At 49.1% G+C, this 21,333-nt stretch overlaps 3 protein-coding genes across 4 annotated transcripts; all 3 read right to left on the bottom strand.

Moving 5' to 3' along the window:
- Window positions 1–4,287: 4,287 nt before the first annotated feature.
- LOC146025652 (histone H2A type 2-B-like) lies at window positions 4,288–9,598 on the bottom strand. Its single transcript, XM_083155618.1, has 2 exons — window positions 9,457–9,598; window positions 4,288–9,378 (listed from the first exon to the last, which is right to left on the bottom strand). The coding sequence occupies exon 2, from the start codon at window positions 9,367–9,369 to the stop codon at window positions 8,989–8,991; it is 381 nt and encodes a 126-aa protein (XP_083011744.1). The 5' UTR covers window positions 9,370–9,378; window positions 9,457–9,598; the 3' UTR covers window positions 4,288–8,988.
- A 1,154-nt stretch (window positions 9,599–10,752) lies between these two features.
- HMCES (5-hydroxymethylcytosine binding, ES cell specific) lies at window positions 10,753–18,046 on the bottom strand. Its single transcript, XM_083155617.1, has 7 exons — window positions 17,889–18,046; window positions 15,122–15,320; window positions 14,076–14,219; window positions 13,879–13,998; window positions 13,384–13,544; window positions 12,327–12,519; window positions 10,753–11,295 (listed from the first exon to the last, which is right to left on the bottom strand). Exons 2-7 carry the CDS (start codon window positions 15,308–15,310, stop codon window positions 11,098–11,100), a joined length of 1,005 nt encoding a protein of 334 aa, XP_083011743.1. The 5' UTR covers window positions 15,311–15,320; window positions 17,889–18,046; the 3' UTR covers window positions 10,753–11,097.
- Window positions 15,330–17,863, bottom strand: LOC146025649 (uncharacterized). 2 transcript variants are annotated; one of them, XM_083155616.1, is made up of 4 exons: window positions 17,780–17,863; window positions 17,578–17,721; window positions 17,232–17,519; window positions 15,330–17,173 (listed from the first exon to the last, which is right to left on the bottom strand). In XM_083155616.1, exons 1-4 carry the CDS (start codon window positions 17,807–17,809, stop codon window positions 16,538–16,540), a joined length of 1,098 nt encoding a protein of 365 aa, XP_083011742.1. In that variant the 5' UTR covers window positions 17,810–17,863; the 3' UTR covers window positions 15,330–16,537. The 2 variants fall into 2 exon arrangements, with proteins under 2 accessions (XP_083011742.1, XP_083011741.1); XM_083155615.1 differs by having other exon boundaries at window positions 15,330–17,519.
- Window positions 18,047–21,333: the final 3,287 nt, after the last annotated feature.

Here is a 21,333-nt window from a genome sequence, read left to right as displayed (position 1 = left end):
CTAATTACTGGGTCAAAATGGCTTGTATCCGGTAATAAGTTGTGATGTGAAAGGGGTATAATAAATCACCATGTGACTCCTAACTGTCATTATTTTTGCAAACAGGAGTTGATTGGCTGGTAGTTTATCCATTTTATCACTTTTAAAGCTTGATGCACTAAACATCAAAAGTTATCAAATGGAACAGCCAGCCAATCAGCGCCTACCTGCCATGTTACAGACTGTTTGAAAAAAATGTCAGACCGCTGGTTGGTTGTTTATCACTTTTGAAGCTTTGTGCTAAGGATGGTCATTGATGGTGCTTAACTATGCAATGGATGGCCATCGATATTTTTACATATCGATGGTCATCCATTGTGTTTGATTGGCTTGTGGAACAATCAAAACATGGGGCGGGGCTTCATGGGGGGGTGGAGCTATACTAAGTGTCCCGGCACTATGAAAAAAAAAAAAAACTAAACATTGTTTTGCTATTCCATCGATGGAGGGGAAACCATCTGGTTCTCCCCCATCAATGGCAAAAGTATTCAACATCGGCCATGAACCATCGATGATTTCCAATCATCGATGGTCAATGGCCTTCCCTACTTTGTGTATGTGTCCCTCAATGTCTTAATGGAGAAGAAAGTGTTGCAGTGAAACTCCTAACTATAGTAATTGGGGATAGGGATGGTCATCAATGGCAAAAGTGCACCTTTCCATCGATAGTGCATAACTATGCAATGGATGATCTCTTATATATTCAGCCAGATCTGTCACTCATCCCCTGTGTGTATAACGCTGGGCGGGGTTACAAGAGTGATTGACAGCGTTATACACACATAGTTTCTGCCCCCCCCAGGGAAAAACCAGCCTTATACACATCCCCACCCCCTTGACATCACCTGCCCCCCACCCCAAGCCGGTCTGACCACACCCCCCACCCCACGAGCAGGTCTGCCTGCACCTCAACGCATCTGCACCTGCACCCAACACCCCCCCCCGCGAGAGGGTCTGCCCGCACCCCACCATCAACACTGCTGCCTGCCCCCCTTCCCTCCCCCAGGGCAGCAGTTCTGCCCGCACCCCCCCCCCCCCCAAAGCATGTCAGTCTGCAAACCTCCCCCCATCAGCGGGTCTGCACCCCCCCCCCCCATCAACACTGCTGCCCTCACCCCTTCCCTAGGGCAGCGGTTTTGCCCGCCCCCCCGCTGCATCACCTATGGTATGCCCGCACCTCCCCAACCCCAGAGCAGCGGGTCTGCCCACCGCCCGCAACAGTGGGTATGCCTGCCCTCCCCCGAAGCAGCGGGTCTGCACGCAAACCCCCCCAGGATGAGCGGGTCTGCCAGCATCCCCCGTCTGCCCACAACCCCCAAGAGCATGTCTGCCCGCACCCCCCCATCAACACCGCTGCCCGCCCCCCTTCCCCAGGGCAGCGGGTCTGCCCGCACTCCCCCCTGCTGCATCAGCAGGTCTGCCAACACCCCCATCAGCGGGTCTGCAATCCCCCCAAGTGGCTCTGCCCGCACCCCCCCACCCCAGCGGGTCTGTTGGCAACCCCCCACCCCATCAACACCCCCGCTGCATCAGCAGGTATACCCACAGCCCCTCAATCCCAGAGCAGCGGGTCTGCACCCAACCCACCGCCCGCAGTAGTGGGTATGCCCGCCCTCCCCCGGAGCGCAGACTCGCCGCTCTGGGGGAGGGAGGGGTGCGGCCAGACCCGCTGCTCCAAGGGGGGGGGTGTGTGGCCAGACCCCCTGCTACGGGGGGGGGGGGGGGGGGGTGCGGCCGCAGCCCCTTACGACGGAGGGCGCGATGAATCACCTAGTCATCAATGTTTCCTGCCGGGAGGCGCAAGTATGGAATCGGTACATCTATCAGAATGAACTTAGGTCTACAGTCATTAGGTCGACCCCACTAGGTCGACTGGCAGGAAGGTCGACCTGACTTAAGGTCGAATTTACATAAAGGTCGACATGAACAATGGTCGACTGGTCATAAGGTCGACATGGGTTTTTCACTGTTTTTTTTATCCAAATGTCGACACAGTCGACATGGACACAGTTGGCAATGAGAATCGGACGCTCGCAATGCTTCGGCCACAGCTTTAATAACCTCCTCCACGCCCTAGTGGATGGTAGGGCATGAAATACCGCCTGTCGGCACATGTCGGCTCAAAAAACAGTGAAAAACCCCATGTCGACCTTATGACCACTCGACCTTCCTCATGTCGACCTTTATGCAAATTCGACCTTAAGTCATGTCGACCTTGGCCCATGTTGACCTTAAGTCATGTCGACCTTCCTGCCAGTCGACCTAATGACTGTAGACCTAAGTTCATTCTAATAGATGACCGCTTCCCGCAAGTATGCACAGTAGAAACTCTGCCTAGCTATTGATATAGGTAGTTTTCTTCTGCGCATATGCGTACCTCCCATCCGCGGTGGCACCACGGGGTGAATCCACTCTGGTCCCCCGTAATCGTACTACAGTCACGTACAGTTCTCCTAGTATGGTGCCTTATACAGTGAGGTGACGTTACCAATGTGGGCAGTGAAAGTGTTACACTGCCATCAGCCCGATTGCCTGGTAACCATGTGAGCCTGTGGGACACGCCCCTCATCTCTCTGCCAGCCAATAGCAGCTGTGCTGCTTGCAGCAGGTTTGTGTTGATGGGTGGAGACGGATCTGCACAAGCCAATGGAGGGTGCACTATGATAATGAGCTGCTCGTGGTTGGTAGAGCGCCGGCACATGAAGAAGTGTTTGCTGCCACTGACCACCCAGTGCCGCATCGCTGCCCAAGGAAGCGCAAACTGCAGTGAGATGAAGAGAGTGGTAGGGCAGGAGGAGATAGACTGAGGGACAGTCTGACTGCAGTGGCAGGAGGGAAACAAAATACAATCGCCATCGGACGCCATCCGTCGATGGCATAAAACTATTCGACCCTCGCCTATCAATGCCCAATACATTGAGCACTAGGTCTCGACCATTGATGTTTTGGGAACATCGATAGTCAATGACCATCCATACTGGAACCTTAATAGTCATGTTACATCGGTCACTTCAGTTATTTTGTGAATCCACAGCACACGTGGCAGCCATTCTGTGGTAACTTGATGGGATTCTGTCAATTTTATTGTGTGACGGGTCCCAGAGCTAAATAGCTTGAGAACCATTGATGTAGGTAACTATAATGTGAAGTTCAAGTTAGCAGGCAGTATAAATCTAGTCATCGCCAGATCACTGGTGCATTGCTGTGTGCTGAGCGATCTGTGCTTAACAGCATCAGTAAGTAGAGGCTCACTCGCCCCATGTGATTCTCACTGCCAGAGGCGACGCAGCATCAGCCGGAAGTCCTCATCAGCTGACCATCAGACCCTGTTTAGTCGCTGCAATAAGATATTATAGCACAGATGTATAGAAGACACCAACATGGACACAGGCTGCTTCCAGAGGGATGTAGTAGAGAATGGGTCATTAATGCTATCCTTTTACTTCCGTTACCACATAGGCACAGTCTGCTGACCACTCAAGTGGAGACTGCCTGGGGCAGGTGAAACAAAATTCCTAATAGATGCAGCCACCTGTACAGTCACTGCCCCCTCCCACTCACTACACCTCCATGCGGGGAATTAAATTGTTTTGCATGCCGGTAGCCACTAGATGGCACGTGACAGATCAATTCAAGTGTTGCTCCATTTGGCCGCAGACACAGCAACCGGGACGGACTTTACCATTATGTTTTTCCATCATCTTGCCTGATATCACAACACCAGTGAGGGAACTTCTAAATGGATCAGGATGCTGAAATCCAGACAATCGGCATCCTGAACGGGGCATAGGCCATAGGGTCAACACTTTCAAGGTTGACAGTCGGAAGGTAGACAAGCATTAGGTAGTCAAACCGTCAACATGAGTTTTTCACATTTTATGTTGTAAAGTCAACATGAACATTGTATCAGTATACCGCGACCCTCACATGGCTCGTTGCGCACGCCATGCTTCGGGCACGGTGCCTCGCTGCGCTCAGCACAATACTATATTCTCCAGCCAGAGGCTAGGTTTAGGCACTAGCAGGGAGAGGGTAAGTCAATCACTGAGCCCATCGGGATTCGCCATATCTGGATGCTGGGGTTGGTCTTTTGACTGTCGGCATTCACACTGCCGGGATGTATTCTGGCAACTAACATCCTATAACCGCCCCCTATCATCCACCAGACAAGACCTCTGCTCTTTCCCTAGCACAGACCATACTGTGTACCCCAAACACACATTTCACAGAATGAGCCACACAAAGGAAGAGAACTCCGAAGTTGTTTATTCATACATTAAAATAGAAAACGAAAATGTGGTTGTACAAAGAAACCATATTGGACACATTAACTAAAGTGCTTCTAAAATCAGCTGAAGACAAATTTAACATACAGAACAATGGTATTCTATGTATTACTATTCCCTTATCTTCATAACCACTCAGGAAGTCCGTTCCCTTACACGATACATTCACAATATGAAGAATAAATTCATCAATAAATGATCACAGAGCTGGATTATAAATCAATTGCGCGGATATCTCTCGTAGGCCAGTGAGGAGCGTCGTCGATTTTATTGGCTGCTGCTATGACGTTAGTGAGAAAATTAAAATGAACAGGCTGTGGCAATTCGACTTGAATATGAACAAATATGGATTGGAAAGTCACAGATCTCAAAATATATAGGGTAGGATGCGGTAATTAGCCGCAGACTGATTGGGCTATTCAATTACAGCCCGTGGATAAGCTTGCAGGCTGCAATTATGGCAGATTTCTGGTTGAGCCAGGAGGGTATTTATCTAGCAAAATTGCTTTATTTGAATAGTCTTGGGCTTTTACGTCTGAGGCCAACATCATTTTCCCTGCAATTAATTTAATACAAACCATATGCTTTATAGAAAAGAGCTACCAAACGGGAAGATCTGTAAGAACAGTCAATAAGTCAATTAAAAGGACCCAGTAGGGAACATTCCATTCTAAAATTTGCAATAGTAGAAAACGCTAACATGCGTACTGCTATATGTGAAGAGTGCAGTGTAAAACATGTTCACTTTAGTCACATTTTTCACATATAAATGAATAATGACCTCTCTCTAGAGCAGAAACCCATGCGTTTTACATTTCACTGCCCTTTAAAGTTTGCTCTTAAAGTTGAGCAAGTAACACATTATGAATTGCTTCTGAAATGTATCAACAGTGACCCAGATAAAGAAAGAGATTGGAAGAACACAATATTGGTGAACTACATAGCTACCCATTCAATAAAAAGGGAAAAGAAAGTGACAATGACAATAATACCTGATCTATGCTCTCAATTAATTAAAAAAGGTGATCGATTTGTCAATAAATCAGTTACACAGAAGGAACTAGGTTATACATATATAAACAAAATCACTGAAAAAAAATTGTCAGCTGAAGTTATTCATTACCCCCATACCCAAATATTGCACAGTGCTTTAAAACAGACAATACAATGTGTTGTGTCACAGCTTATTCTAAACCTCTACTACTAAAACCCCCAGTGACCCTTAAAACACAAACCCAAGTAATATAATAAAAAAATAAGAAAACCCCCAAATAAACTAAAGAAAAATACAGAAATTTATTTCCGACCTTTAAATTAACAGAACATATATAAAGTGTTTTCTTAAGATTCCGACAACTGACTAAATGGGGTATGAAGCTGGGTCCAACCCTGGAAACTCCTGTGTTCAAAGACCAGGGTCCGATCATGGATTTTGGTGTAAAAGCGGTATAATTTACACCCTTCATCTAACAAATAGAACAATCCACTTTTTTAGGGGGTTATTCAATCCCGGCCATTATTTCTGAAGGTGGAAATAGCGGCTCCTGCCTATTCAATGCTGTCGTTACCGACCGCATCAAAGGCAGTTTCCGACAAAACAGATCAGACTTCAAAACAAGTTGGATCTCCTTTGTTGGAAACGGCCGCCGATTGTCACATTCACACCTGTTTTTTCGAAACTCATAGAATTCCGGCTGTCGAACAAAAAATAAAAACGGCCCGGTATTCCGACCGTCGGGACGTTCCAATGGTCGGACCCCGGATTTCATACCCCTATAGCCTGTATAACACAGTTTTATGGTGGATTAGCATTCTATAACAGTGCCAGCCTAATCTGAAGTGGCCCAGGTGGGGGAGTCAAGTTAGATTCAACGTGGAAGGAGAGTCATTGTATATCCTGAATATATAAAGCCACAAGACTGTACATTCTATATTTTATTTTAGACAGGTATATATAATAGTAATGTAAAATAATGTCAGAAATGTTGTCATTGTTTAACCCTTTGCAGTCCTGGTTTAAATTAATAGTATTTTTTTTTTTTTATTAATAAATGGTTTACATCGAATGTTGGAGGATGTTAATGTTCTTATTTTAAAGTGTCTCACCATTGGATCTGCTACTAGCGCTAGGGCTGTGGAGCCTGACTAGACGTTGGACGTGAAAGGGTTAAGCTCAGATAATTATACTATTTGACAATCACTTTGCCAAAAGCCACCTATGAGGATTCCACTAAATGAACAATTTATCCTCACGATGTACAGTACAATCAACATAACCGGCCTGTTAGATTGGATTGGACATGTTTGAAAATAAAAACCAACGACTGCAATTAAGCTTTTTTGAGGGGTGTTAAACAGCATTGTACATACAATGACCAATAGTCATTCAGAGCAGTTATACATCGGCTGAAAAAATCCTTTAGTGTAAAGCCTTATGTGCTTGTGGTCCCCTAGTTAACCATCACCAACAGATTGAACGGTGGTTTAAAAACTGGCATCATAGGTTCAAAACGTAATAATCAAGATGCCACAATGAGCGATTTGAGCTTTTTCATTCCACGGGAAGATCCTATTGAGGTTTCTATTGGAATATTTTTTTTTGGGGGGGGGGGGGGATATTTTATATGTGGTTTAAAAATAAAAATGCACTTTTCATGCAATTCCACAGTCTCTACTATATCCATGCCCTAAGCCAGCAATAGTCACATTTTTTAAAAAAGGTAAAAAGTGTCCTACCACCGCCATTATTACATCCGTGATGTGTGAAACATAACAAACACAAGATTGCAGGAGGGGTGAAGGAGTTGCACTGGAAAATTAAGATTTGTGCAGGATCACACACTTCACTGTTCCAATAAGAAAATAGAATAAAGACCGTTGTAAGACCGGTAATAGAGGTGGGGACTACAGCAGCAATTTCTTTAGTCACTTGGCCGTCAGCGATGAATCCCTTATCAGAAATCTCGGATTTGCGGCAACTTCTTTCCTATGAGGTGATTTTTTTTATTGCGTTACTCAAAATGATGAGACTGTTTATTTTTCACAGTATGTAGGAAACGAGATTTCAGAAGTAGCAATCTCAGGCGAAGAAGTATAAGGTAACACAGTGTTATCTAAGGGATTACGCCCCAGGGACTATAGATAGCCAGTGTAGTTGTGGTCTTAGCCAGCACAGTGTGAAAAATACAACTCAAAACGCTAAGTACTTGGCAAAGTCGTATCCTGTGAAATATTAACCCTTGTGAAACAGCAGAGGGAGGGCTCATCCCCAATGCATGAGATATATATATATATATATATATATATATCGATATTGCAACAGGAATACAGGGTACTTGGGGCTCCATTCAGCACTAAAATGTGGAAACAACAAACCGCTTAAACCTTCATGACCCATTGCATGTTTCTGGGAAGGTAGACAGAACGAGTAACCCCAAAAACTATGGTTTGGTCCATTTTGGTATGTTGTTTTTAGGACAAAAAGCCTTGTACATTGCGATTCATTCTGATTTGATATTCTGATACTCTGGCATCTGCCAGACAACTCACAGTATTTTTGTACATTTCAGTGGAGATTGGGATTTGAATAGCAGTAATGCATTTAAATGGACAAGGGGTCATAAAGGGTTAAGTATTGACGCTATTCTGCAAAGGGTTAACGGAGAAGGCAATGTGATTATTAATTCTCCTCTCGCACAATATCGCACTGTAAAGAGTAAGCCATTACGATCTATAGCACTTTACCATTTTCTGCTCTTCGGGTAGCAGAACATAGGAGAAAAAAAAGGGGGGGGGGGGGAGTTTACTTTATACAATGCCATCACAGGATGACATTATTTGATTAGAAATCCTTATACTGGACAAAAACTGCAGGGACAAAAAGTAAATATACTAATGAAATGAATATAGAAAATGGGGTGCAGCAGTGTTTCCCAAACACAGACCTCAAGGCCCTTCGCCAAGCCAAGGTTTAGGGATATCCTCTTCTTAAGCACAGGTGACTTAAAACCACAGTTAATAAGACCTAACCGTATGTGCTCAAGCAGAAGTAGCCTTAAATCCCATAGCATTGGCCTTGGAGGACGAGATCTGGAAATACTTGGGTACAAAACCCTGTCTATATTGAATAGGAACCGGGGGTACAGAGTCCTAGCACTGGACTCCTGCACAAAATGCTGTATAAATGTATACATGAATCGAGGTACAGAGCGCTAGCACGCTGTTCCTGCATACAATGCTGTATAAATTGATATAGGAATTGGGGTACAGAGCCCTAGCACTCTCTTCCTGCACATATGGAAATATAGATATCAGGGTACAGAGCCCCAGCACCCTGTTCCTGTGTGTGTGTGTGGGGGGGGATACAGGAATCGGGGTACAGAGCTCTAGCACTCTCTTCCATCGGAGTACGGAACCCCAGCACCCTGTTCCTGCACATAATGCTATACACATGGATATAGTTATCGGGGTACAGAACCCCAGCACCCTGTTCCTGCACATAATGCTATACACATGGATATAGTTATCGGGGTACAGAACCTCAGCACCCTGTTCCTGAAAAAAAAAAAATCGGATTAATCCCTGTGTTGCTGGAAGGGGGGGGGGGGGGGGGGGCAGAGGTCCCCCTTGGGCACAGCAGGTGCCACCCATTCAGGGTAGGGGCTCATTTTTTGGAGGACTGGGTCTTCTTGGGCAGCAGCACAGCCTGGATGTTGGGCAGGACACCCCCCTGGGCGATGGTCACCCCCCCTAGCAGCTTGTTGAGCTCCTCGTCGTTGCGGATGGCCAGCTGCAGGTGGCGGGGGATGATGCGGGTCTTCTTGTTGTCCCGGGCCGCGTTCCCCGCCAGCTCCAGGATCTCCGCCGATAGGTACTCCAGCACGGCGGCCAGGTAGACGGGGGCCCCGGCGCCCACCCGCTCGGCGTAGTTCCCCTTCCGGAGCAGCCGGTGGACGCGACCTACGGGGAACTGCAGGCCGGCCCGGGAGGAGCGGGACTTGGCCTTGGCCCGGGCCTTTCCGCCAGACTTCCCACGTCCGGACATCGCTGACACCTGCAGGGTGAAGACAAACGGGCGTTAGCGGGAAATAGCGGCGGGGGTACCGGCGCTGAGCGGCCGGAGGCGCCGTACCGTATCCGAGGTGTCTCGCTCTAGTTACTACTGATCCCGATTCCCCCGCTGTGCGATACGGCCTCCGCGACTCCCAGCGCTGCAATGGCGAAGACACGCCCACCCCGGCCTCTCCTTCCAGGCACACGCCGGCTATTGGCCGGCGCCGGAGCGCTGCCTCCTACACACTGGCCGGACCGTCATCCACGATTTGCATAAACACGCCCACTAAGATAGAAACAGGAGAGGAGGGGCAACACGAGGGAGAGGAAGAAGGAGGAGAGAGGGAGACAGAGGGGAGAAGGGGCTGAGTGGGAAGAGAGAGAGGGGAGGAGGGAGAAAAGAGAGGGGAGGAGGGAGAAAAGAGAGGGGAGGAGGGAGAAAGAAGGGGAGGGGGGAGCAGGGAGGGAAACTTAAGGAGAGAGATAAATGCAGAGACATATAAGCAATGGAGAGAGATAAAGTACCAACTAATCAGCTTCTGAAATTTTTTACACACAGCTTGTCATGACAGGACCTAATCAGCTGGTGCTTTATCTCTCTCTAATGCTTGATATCTCTCTCCTATGGGTCTACATAACAATAACATACTCAATGCAGTCTAAGTATGACAGGGAACAAAGACGATATCTCCGATGTCTGCTGTGATCCCTCCAGCAGCTGCAGTCCCTATACGTTTCCATGGTGATGTAATGCTGGAGGTTGGGCCCTGCAGCGAGCGCCATCTGTACTTGGTAATAATGGGTGTGGTACACTCCGGAACCCTCTCCAGCAGTGCTTTCATACCTGGTCATCAGACTGCAGAGTCCCTCCACTACTTGAAACACATCGCAGGGACAGGCTACCTAATGGTATCAGCCTGTACTACTTCCAAAAATGGAAGTGCCCAGCCAAAAACAGGCGTTCCTTTGCCTGCTAGGGGTGGGTGCATGATGGTGCCCACCCTAAAATCCTTGCAGCCGCCAAGTGACTCCGGGGAGAGGAGGAAAGATCATTCGATGGTAAGTAACTATCGAATGATTTTCCTATGTGTGGCCGGGGGGCTGTTTTCGGCATGACGGCTGTAACATGCTCGCTGGGCTCCCGAACACACTCAGCCAAGTAAGCAGGTCTGAATTGGGCCCAAGCCGCAAACACAAAACCCATTTGTTTGAATAAAGCCACCTTGGATTCCAGCAGTTCCGATTAGGTTCTGCTCGCAGCCTGGTCAGATCCAGCCAACTTGTGGCCCTTCGCACACAACAATATTGAATTCATCGGGTTTTAAACTACCGAACTACACAACCAAGTCTGTTGCGGTAATCAGGAGGCTGCAAGTAAGAATGTAAAGGTTTTTATTTGGTATATAGCAAAACTTTATTAAACATCCATAACCAAAGCATAATACAGCCTCCGTTACATGGCATGAAACAAGTGTCAAGATGCCATGTTAATGCAATAACTATAGAGAGTGAGTAAGACCCCATAGCAGCCCGGGTACGATCAGCGCGGAGTGGCGTTCATTCGCAGATCAGGGGCAGGAGTTTGGTGGAGCCAAGGCTCATTGTGTCCAGTCAAACTCTGGGAGGTGGGACCTTACCCCGAACTGTTCAGATAAACGACTCGATACAGAACTATATAAACATATAAAAGGTTTCGAATGGTAGAGACCTGGGAACACAGTTATCTCTTCGGCCGTTTAGGAGAGGGTTCCCCCTCTTTCTTCAGCCACTGATGCATTAACCCCGCGCTGCTTTTCTTCGGCGACACAGCAAACTGAGAAAGTTTCGGTGATTTAAGTCCTGCAGGTTGTTCTTTCTTCGGAGATTTATTTTGTAACCAAAGCAACATATTTTTACCACTGGCGGTAAGTGTTGGCTCCTGAAGAATAAAAAAACACATATTATAGTTGCGATAATCCATTTAAAGCTGCAACTAACCCAACACACATTGGGCCTGATACTGGTTCACAAATTCTCTCTCTAACGGACAAAACCATGGGGGGCAGATATAACACGTGCAGAGAGAGTTAGATTGGGTGGGGTGGGTACTTCAAACTGAGATCTATATTGCAGTGTAAAAATAAAGCAGACAGTATTTACCCTGCACAGAAACAAAATAACTCACCCAAATCTGAAGGCCCCCATAAAATTTGGGACAATTTTGTCAGATTCCAACATATCTGGCTGAGAAATCGGATGTGTGGTCCGGTCCGTGCGCATCGGGTTGGAACCTACACATTGAACCTGCTGCAGGTTCAATCTGTCGGATCGGACCCATCAGAGGCACATCGCGGGTGCACGATGTGTGGGTCCGATCCGGAGGCGTGTGCCAGCGGTGGAGCACCGCTGGGACACAACTATGTGTAGGGGGCAAGCAGCGTGGGGTTGGGTCTGCGTAAAGCGCCCGGTGACTGTGGCTGCAGCGGTGCGGCGCACAGTCCGCAGTGTCCATGAAGTGCTGATCGGATGCCAGGGACAACATGTGAATTTTTTTTTCAAAAGATAGGTCTGCTGTGATTAGCTTAGAGTTCTCTCAGCCAATCAGCGGCAGGCCTATCTTTTGAAAAAAAAAATTCATATGCTGCCTCCGCTGTCCCAAGTGTCCGCTCGGCGCTTCCTGGACACTGCACGCACAGCACCCAGGTGCTTCACACAGAACCCCAGGAATTACATGGGATCGCATGCAATTTATGCCATGTAAAAAAATGGCACATCAAGTGGGATTCCGACAGTCATTAGCCAGACGACGGAATCCTGACTGCGGGGACTCAGACAGTGTGTGTGTGTGTGTGTGTGTGTGTATCCATTGTTTATCCGTTAGAGAGAGCATTTGCTTTTGCAAGTGAACCTGAATCAGGCCCATTGTACAGTGGGAAGACCTGTGTGAGCATAAACATGAACAATTCTTGCCTTTTTCTTGTTCAGTATAATAGCCACAGTGCATTCTGGGCTGTTGTTTCGCGAGTTGTTCACGATACTGGATACAGGATGATAAGTGATGTTATCAATAGGGCGAATAAGCTTATTTGCTTCATTTGCAGGAACCTCCCCAAAGTCCAGCCACTTCCGGATTTCCTCATCGCCGTCCAGTATAGCCGGCATCCTGCGGACAGAACCGATCACATAACCAACAGGCATTTAATAAACGGTCAAGGAAATTCCCTCAAATATAAAGCCAGGATAAAGGGGGCGATTCATCCCTGCTCGTAGCGGGCCGAATTCAGTCCCCCACCGGGGCGCCGTTCACCTGTTTGCCAGGCAGCGAATATAAGCTGCCTTACGAACAGTCTGTGAAATCTAGGGTGGAGTGGTAGAAATCATTATACATGACTAATAATGACCTCTTGTTGGGTGTCCAGATCGGGGTAAGGGGGATGATGTCCCGCTCTAGCTGAGGGCCACAATTGTCCGTGTGAAAATCAAGACCGATATAAATTAGATAAATGCACTGCGCGGTTATTGGCAGTAAAAACAAGGCTTGATCATTTTATAGAAAAGGAAATGACACAGGCAGCGCGGTCTAAAAAGAGAGTTCAAACTGGTCGGTACAGGAAGTAACGCGTTCCACTTCAACGGGCACCAACTCCTGATATCACCAACACTTTCACCAGAGGAAGAGATACAGGGGTATAGAGAATAGGATATGACTAAAGTCTTACATTTGTGCAGAATAGAGATTTTACACATAGGGCAGCATACAGATTTGTAGGGACCCCAGGGCAAGTAAATTGCATCAGGCCCGGTTACTGAACTACATTATCAGCCGTCTTCCAATCCCAGTCCCTAAACATATTATATTGTTTTTGCAACAATACTTGGTGACACTTATTTCTCTTGGAACACTGGCGGTCAGCAGACGCTGGCACAGAGCCCCAACAGTTTGCAGAGGCCTGGATGCCACACCTATAATTAGGTCACCCCATGAACCAGCTGCCTCCACCTTCTGCAGTAATTAAGTTTAACTTGCCGATCGTGAATCCAGCTCATGCTCTTGGAGGAGTCCACGGTGATGACAGTGTAGGAATAGAGAGGGTCTCCTCCATTGGGCGGCTGCCAGCAGTCAAACAGTCCGGCCATGGTGAGCAGCCGCCAGCTACCTGTGTCTCCGCCGTCCTTTGTGTCCGGAGACTGAGAGGAGGAAACAGTAGACTTGTTTTATACAGGGGGCTTCTGACTGGACCACCCACATCATAATGACATCAAATATTAGGATCTAATTGGTTCCAGTTTAGTAATTTTACTGTTATATAGGGTGTGGCAGGAACATCTGGATGTATCAGTCCTGTGCAAAGGACAGATCTCTGCCTCCTCTACCAATATGACATCACGCAGATGATGACATCATTAACTCAGAGACTGGCCATGTCACAGCAATATATCACAGAAGAGATAACAGAGCTGCCGACTAACTCGGAGACACAGATATATCATTGGACCACAGTATGATCAGTACTTATGATACCTGTTCATCTTTGATCTGTGGGAAATAGATATAATACGGCTGTTTCACGCCATCCTGCCTTCTCCACTCATAGAAGCCATCTGCAAGGACCACACACCTCATGCCTTTGGAGAGGGGACCCTGCGGGAGGACAGAAGAAGAGTCAGCGAGCGGGGGGGTATAAGAACAGTACAGCAATGGGCGTTTCCCACTACCACCTTATACAACGTCTTCTGGGCCATGGTATCGCTGCGGCAGTTGTTGGTCTTATACTGCATTTTCGATGGGTCTGTTTCAGTGAACCAGGAGGGGATGAGGCCCCAGCGCATAGCGGCCAGCACCCGCTCGGAAGAGTCGGCATCCTAATAATGAGACATTGTGATTAGAGACCTATATACTACACAAAAGACACACGTGCGTCATGTATAGGCGGGTGGGGCATAATGAGTCGCCAGGCAAGTGGGTGGAGCTTGTCCTCCAGGCAGAAAATGGACAAAGTACAAGTGCGCTTGGTCATTACAAAGGGGGAGATGTATCAAACCCATCAGCGATAAAGCAGAGAGAGATAAAGTACCAACCCTTCTGACCCTGTCATTTTACATGCAGTGTTTTAAAAATATATATGATTGGTTGGTACTGTACTTTACCTCTCTCCACTTTATAGTTGTCCAAGTTTTGATGCATATCCCCCATAATCTGCTCTATAAAGATTATCTGACTGCTGCATGTTTCATTCCCTTTTATTGTAGCTTGTCCCCCCTTAATGTAGTCCCACAGGGGATGTCCGGCAGTGCGTCATATGTCCGTGAAATCAACTTTACTTGTTCAATCAATGTTTCACTACAGGACACATAGGATTCCGCACGGCGGCCGGACTCGCAGCTCATGGGTTGTATTATTTAGTTCCAGTTCCTAAGTGTATGTTATTAACACGAGTGGGTATGAGGAGCTAAGATTTCCGTCAATGGATCGGCCAGTTCCGTGACGTAAAGCCCGGTCACTGAAGTATAACACTTTCTATGAAATAATGTAACGCATGGAGCGATAAACAGTCTGATAAACCCCCAGCGAGACGTCTGTATGCCGGCACCAGTGGTTCTCTCCCCAGCTATAGCACTGAGGCTGAGCACAGTCATAGCACTCCACATGGAAACCATTACACTGATTCAGTATCGGAGTATGAGTCGCATGTGGTGATATGGTTACACCAGGAATGGTTCAGCGGTCACCATGACAATCACAGCATTTAGTCATACATGGTTACCTTCTGAAAATGCCTCAGAGACAGCAGGACGGGGCTGTTGGACTGAGGACACTTGTTATACGATGGGTGGTACTTGTCAGCATCGCCGTCCCGCCACTGCGGACTTCTCCTCTGTCCCTGCTTGTCCTGATACTCACACGCTTTGCAGACATCCTCCGGCGCCAGAGTGCAAGCAGTGCGTCCGCACATCCTGTGACAGCTTTGCCGACACAAATACACACACACACAAAATCATCATTAATATATAATATAGTATGTATGTCCCATATAGACTGTCAGATATATATATATATATAGCCAATGCCTGGCTTGGAAGTAACAGTGATTCTCAACCTCGGTCCTCAAGGACCCCCAACAGTGCACGTTTTCCATGTGTTTATTATTGTACTGCATTGATCTGGTATATTATTATTAACTATATTTTACTACACTATTTACTCTTTGATGGTAAGTCAAACTTCTGTGGCAGCTGACCACACCCCATCTGGCAACTGGCCACACCCCTAAAGTGGGCCCTTATAACTATATTCACCGGTGGGCCCTTCCTGCTCCAGTCTGATGCTGGCAGCTGGTGCAACTAGCACTCTCTGATGCGATGCGCATGGGACCAGTTGTCATTTATACCGCTTTCAGACCGCACTCCGAACACGGCATATTGCCGTGTTCGCGGGGCCTAAACACGGGTCACGGTGCGGTCTGAAAAGGGCACCACGGGTCGAGCAACATGGGTGTTCAACCCTGGTATTGACCAGGGTTGAACACGGCTATGACCCGTGTCAACTGCAGTGTGAACGGGTGCCTGGGTCAAGCGACCCGTGTCCCGTTCACAGTATGGAGGAGGCAGCACTGTCAGCTCCAAGTACTGCCTCCTCCCGAGCCCCCGATGACGCGCCGCAGCCCAGCACCGCCCCATGTGACGTCACCGACTCGGCAATATGCCGTGTCGGAACTTTCAGACCGCATTGCGGTGTTGCTCTGGGGATGGGACCCGTGTCCTAATCCTGTGTGCGACACGGCATTTGCGGTCTGAAAGTAGTACTACCTGCAATTGGGGCACTTTTCATGCAACTGATCGCCGCAATCACATGAAAAGTGCCCAAATTGCATGCACACCGCCCTAGTGTACGGGAGCCTTCAGTGCCGTCACACCGCCCTAGTGTACGGGAGCCTTCAGTGCCGTCACACCGCCCTAGTGTACGGGAGCCTTCAGTGCCGTCACACCGCCCTAGTGTACGGGAGCCTTCAGTGCCGTCACACCGGGGATTTCAATCATATTTACAGCTACCAAAAATGAGAGATGACATCATAGGTCAGGGAACGGTTACACTTCAAGGGGTGCAAATGTAAGAAACCTGGCACAGAATGCTGGGGCTTGTAGTTCCACAGCAGCTGTAGCTGCATATTGCATGTACAGTGTCATATGAAGACTGGAATGGTGTGCTGGGACTTGTAGTCCCTCAGCAGATGGAGAGTCACCGGTTGCATGTGTACTAGGATACCTGGCATGATATGCTGGGACTTGTAGTCCCTCAGCAGACGGAGAGTCACCGGTTGCATGTGTACTAGGATACCTGGCATGATATGCTGGGACTTGTAGTCGATCAGCAGACGGAGAGTCACCGGTTGCATGTATACTAGGATACCTGGCATGATATGCTGGGACTTGTAGTCCCTCAGCAGACGGAGAGTCACCGGTTGCATGTGTACTAGGATACCTGGCATGATATGCTGGGACTTGTAGTCCCTCAGCAGACGGAGAGTCACCGGTTGCATGTATACTAGGATACCTGGCATGATATGCTGGGACTTGTAGTCCCTCAGCAGACGGAGAGTCACCGGTTGCATGTGTACTAGGATACCTGACATGATATGCTGGGACTTGTAGTCCCTCAGCAGACGGAGAGTCACCGGTTGCATGTATACTAGGATACCTGGCATGATATGCTGGGACTTGTAGTCCCTCAGCAGACGGAGAGTCACCGGTTGCATGTATACTAGGATACCTGGCATGATATGCTGGGACTTGTAGTCCCTCAGCAGACGGAGAGTCACCTAGGATACCTGGCATGATATGCTGGGACTTGTAGTCGATCAGCAGACGGAGAGTCACCGGTTGCATGTATACTAGGATACCTGGCATGATATGCTGGGACTTGTAGTCCCTCAGCAGACGGAGAGTCACCGGTTGCATGTATACTAGGATACCTGGCATGATATGCTGGGACTTGTAGTCCCTCAGCAGACGGAGAGTCACCGGTTGCATGTATACTAGGATACCTGGCATGATATGCTGGGACTTGTAGTCCCTCAGCAGACGGAGAGTCACCGGTTGCATGTATACTAGGATACCTGGCATGATATGCTGGGACTTGTAGTCCCTCAGCAGACGGAGAGTCACCTAGGATACCTGGCATGATATGCTGGGACTTGTAGTCGATCAGCAGACGGAGAGTCACCGGTTGCATGTATACTAGGATACCTGGCATGATATGCTGGGACTTGTAGTCCCTCAGCAGACGGAGAGTCACCGGTTGCATGTATACTAGGATACCTGGCATGATATGCTGGGACTTGTAGTCCCTCAGCAGACGGAGAGTCACCTAGGATACCTGGCATGATATGCTGGGACTTGTAGTCCCTCAGCAGATGGAGAGTCACCGGTTGCATGTATACTAGGATACCTGGCATGATATGCTGGGGTCACATGAAGCCTGGTATGCTGGGAGTTGTAGTTGATGTAAGAGGGAATAACACGCATCACACTGACCTGTGCCGGGATAGGGGTACACTGACAGCTCAGTCACAGCGACATACGTCCTCACCACAGCTGCTGCTGGCGGGAAATGGAATAATATGACATAACGAGTCCCTACAACCACAGAGTCTGAGTGGAGGTGACGTCACAGGGTCATGTGATTCCCCGGGCACAGGGGTAGGCGGGGCCTGCGAGAGACTGACAGCCAGGCTGCGTGAGGCGCTGGAGAGGGCGGGGCCTGCGGGAGACTGACAGCAGCCAGGCTGCATGAGGCGCTGGACAGGGCGGGGCCTGCGGGAGACTGACAGCAGCCAGGCTGCATGAGGCGCAGGGGAGGGCGGGGCCTGCGGGAGACTGTCTGACATGACAACAGATTCCAGCACACAGTGATGATGAGCTGCAAGAGGCTGCTGGCTGGTGCAGATGCAGCAGCATGCAGTGACACAGGACAGCTTGTGTGACTGGCTGGAACTACAAGACCCAGCATGCAAGGCATGTCCACACCTCATTACTGCACTTGCACTTCAGTTCAGACTGAGTAAGGCGCAGTGGCATAAGTTCATCCCAGTTGCATACCTCCCAACAGTCCCTATTTTAGCGGGACAGTCCCGATTATTAGGGCCTGTCCCACTGTCCCACCCGCGGCCGTCAGTGTCCCGCGGTGAGGGGGGGCTGTTGGGAGTCCCCTCCTGCCGGCTGCGAAGCAGCGGGGATTAAACCCGCAGCCGTTTATTCCCGCAGCCAGGGGGGCTGGGGGCATGGCTAGAGGCTCACAGAGCCTCTGGGTCATGCCCCCATAGCGGCAAAATGGGGGCGTGGCCTTGCGGGAGAGCTGCGCCCCCCCGGAAATTTCGGCGCGCCTCAGCGGTGTCCCGGGTCGGGCGGCTCGAAAGTTGGGAGGTATGCAGTTGCCCGGAGGCAAGATGTGTATTGTTCCAATCCCCCCCCCTCCCCTCTCCCTCCTCACACACACACACAAAAAACCTTATATAAAATATTTACTATATATATGTCTAAATATATATATGGAGAGAGAGAGATAGAACACCTATATTTCAGAATTCAGAGGTTATATCAATGGCTTTCAATGTTTTTAAAATTGCAGGGGAGGAGAGGTGCCCCCTTGGCAGCAGGAGCCCGGCGGCAGATGACTCCATTGCCTCCCAAAGTTCTGCCTCTGGTACTGCGGATAACAGGACATGTCTCTTACAGTATCTCTGGGAGTTGCTGGAACTACAGTCATTGTGATCCTGCTGTATTTCCAGACAGTTAAACATTTTTATTGAATTAACATATTTGCATTTATTAATTTGTGCAAATTAGTAATTTTTTTATATTAATACACCCGGTGTTTGTATATGGCGTGCGCTATTGCCCTGTCACCATAATGCTCCTTTACTAGTGGCAAAATGTCCACTCTGTACGTGTAGTGCCATCCTGTGTCTGAGAGCCACAATACTATTCATGTGTTGTCTTCCCATGCAGGGTGATAATTGCTGGCTATATATGAGCGGCTGGGGCTGCTGTAAGCTCTGTTACCAGTCTGTTCACTTCTCTGCCTAGTATCTGTTCTTATCAGTGGGTCTGGACTGGGCCTGGCAGGAATGGGAAAGACTGGACTAAGTATCGAGCACATGCTGGGGGTTTGCCAATGTCCCTCAGTTATGATGCAGAGAAAGGTCTAGTTGAGTACCTCACCCTGCCGGGGTTTTACGCTGCCCCATTGGTAGGGAGGGGAGAAACATCAGGCCTAGTAGGTGGGTCTCTTTCCCGGGAGTCATCAAAAAGCCCGGTCTAGTATCCAATCCCAGGAGGATGGGAAACGCTGGGACTGAGTAGATTGCTCCCATTCCAGGGGTTTGTAGCCCCTGATGGGGAGACAGCGAAAACTCCAGCTTAGTACTCAACTCATGGGAGGCGAGAAACATCGGCCTGAGTAGGTGTACTGGAGGAGGGTAGAACTGGAGGAGGTTGGGGGACAGTATGCAGCTCCCGGCAGTGGGTGAGCGTCTCCTCCCACTGGGGGGGAAGTAAGGGGGTGTATGAGAGCAGGAGGCTGTATAATAGTGGTATGTGGGCAAGACATTGATAAAAGTTGTGGCGCTGGTGCAGAGGACCGTGGGGACACGTCTGGCAGTGGGGGAACCTGCAGCGCAGCAGCCAGGGCCGGATTTCCCACCTAGGGGCGGCACTTTCTTGTGGCGATACAGGATCCCCCATTCTCACATCGTACGTAAAATGCGGGAGCGGGGTCTGCATATTGCGGGGGGGGGCTGATGTCCTCAAATTGCGGGTAGGGTGTGGGGGTCCGCGAATCGCGGGAGGGGGGTTACTGCGAATCGCGTGAGGGGGTCCAGGGTGGGGTGCTGGCAGAGGAGGGGGTGCGGGCAGACCTGCCGCTCACCTCGTGGCTGTGGAGCAGCAGTGTCTTTGCCCTTGCAGAATGGGGAGGCAGAGAGTTTCTGGCACTGTGGGCGGGTTCTCTGTCACTATGTGAGTGTGTGTGGGCGGAGTCAGAGGCTGCAAGCCCTTAAATCAATTTATTTATTTTTTGACAGAAATTAAGCCAAGAGTATGTATAGTTGGGTGTGGCTTAACCCTTTGCGGTCCACTTTGTTTTTGTAATTCAAGTAAAAAGGTCAAAAGGATACCAGTCAGAAGGTCGACATGGACTTATGTCAAAAGGCCGTCACAGAAAAAGTACTGAGTCCAACGTCCTGTCAATAAGATGCAATTTGTGCAATGGTACTTGTGTATTATAGTGGCGCCCCCGATGTACATCACGCAATGTTTTTATTGCATCGCATGCCATGCACCCGATGGCATGCGATGCGATTTTTGCCACCTATGCGATGAAACATTGTATAAGCACCAAATGGGTGCTTACAATGTGAAATGCACCCCCACGCCACCCCCCCCCCACTATAAACGTGAACCCGAAGCGTGGCGAGCGCAGCAAGCCCGCGAGGGGTGGCAGTACGCGTCCTCCGACCTTTTCATACCCCCACTATCCACGTCGGCGTGGAGTTGAGAATAGAAAGTGTGGCGAGCGCAGCGAGCCCTGCGACGAGACGCGGATACCTGTGAAGCTGCACTCGCCACGCTTCGGGCTCGCCACACTTCGGGCTCGGTGCGCTTGCCACACTTTCTATTCTCAACTCCATGCCGACGTGGATAGTGGGGGTATGAAAAGGTCGGAGGACGCGTACCGCTGTGCTTGCCACGCTTCGGGTTCACGTTTATAGTGGGGGGGGGGGGGGGGCGTGGGGGTGCATTTCACATTGTAAGCACCCATTAGGGTGCTTATACAATTTTTAATCGCATTGCATCGTATAGCATTGTATGCATACACCAGGGGTGGCCAACCCGCGGCTCTTTCCTTAATAAGCTGCGGCTCCTTCAATCACCCCCGTTGCGCAGGGATCGGGCAGCCCATGCCTCCCCACACAGGAAGCGG

This window comes from Crinia signifera, chromosome 8, assembly GCF_055691185.1.
Source record: "Crinia signifera chromosome 8, ASM5569118v1, whole genome shotgun sequence".
In the NCBI taxonomy this organism is placed as follows: domain Eukaryota; kingdom Metazoa; phylum Chordata; class Amphibia; order Anura; family Myobatrachidae; genus Crinia; species Crinia signifera.
Note: the sequence above shows the minus strand (reverse complement) of the source record. Positions and strands in the feature narration are given on the sequence as shown.

Bases quoted from the DNA above. Each gene is read 5' to 3' on its own strand.
- LOC146025649 (XM_083155615.1), bottom strand. From the start codon at position 17,809: ATGCCAGGTATCCTAGTATACATGCAACCG. The intron at 17,722-17,779 runs GTGACTCTCCAT...CAGGTATCCTAG, and splicing joins TCCTAGTATACATGCAACCG to GTGACTCTCCGTCTGCTGAG. The intron at 17,520-17,577 runs GTGACTCTCCGT...CAGGTATCCTAG, and splicing joins TCCTAGTATACATGCAACCG to GTGACTCTCCGTCTGCTGAG.
- HMCES (XM_083155617.1), bottom strand. From the start codon at position 15,310: ATGTGCGGACGCACTGCTTGCACTCTGGCGCCGGAGGATGTCTGCAAA. The intron at 13,545-13,878 runs GTATCATAAGTA...TCCTCCTCTCAG, and splicing joins CACAGATCAAAGATGAACAG to TCTCCGGACACAAAGGACGG. The intron at 12,520-13,383 runs GCAAGTTAAACT...TTCTGTCCGCAG, and splicing joins ATGAGCTGGATTCACGATCG to GATGCCGGCTATACTGGACG.
- LOC146025652 (XM_083155618.1), bottom strand. From the start codon at position 9,369: ATGTCCGGACGTGGGAAGTCTGGCGGAAAGGCCCGGGCCAAGGCCAAG.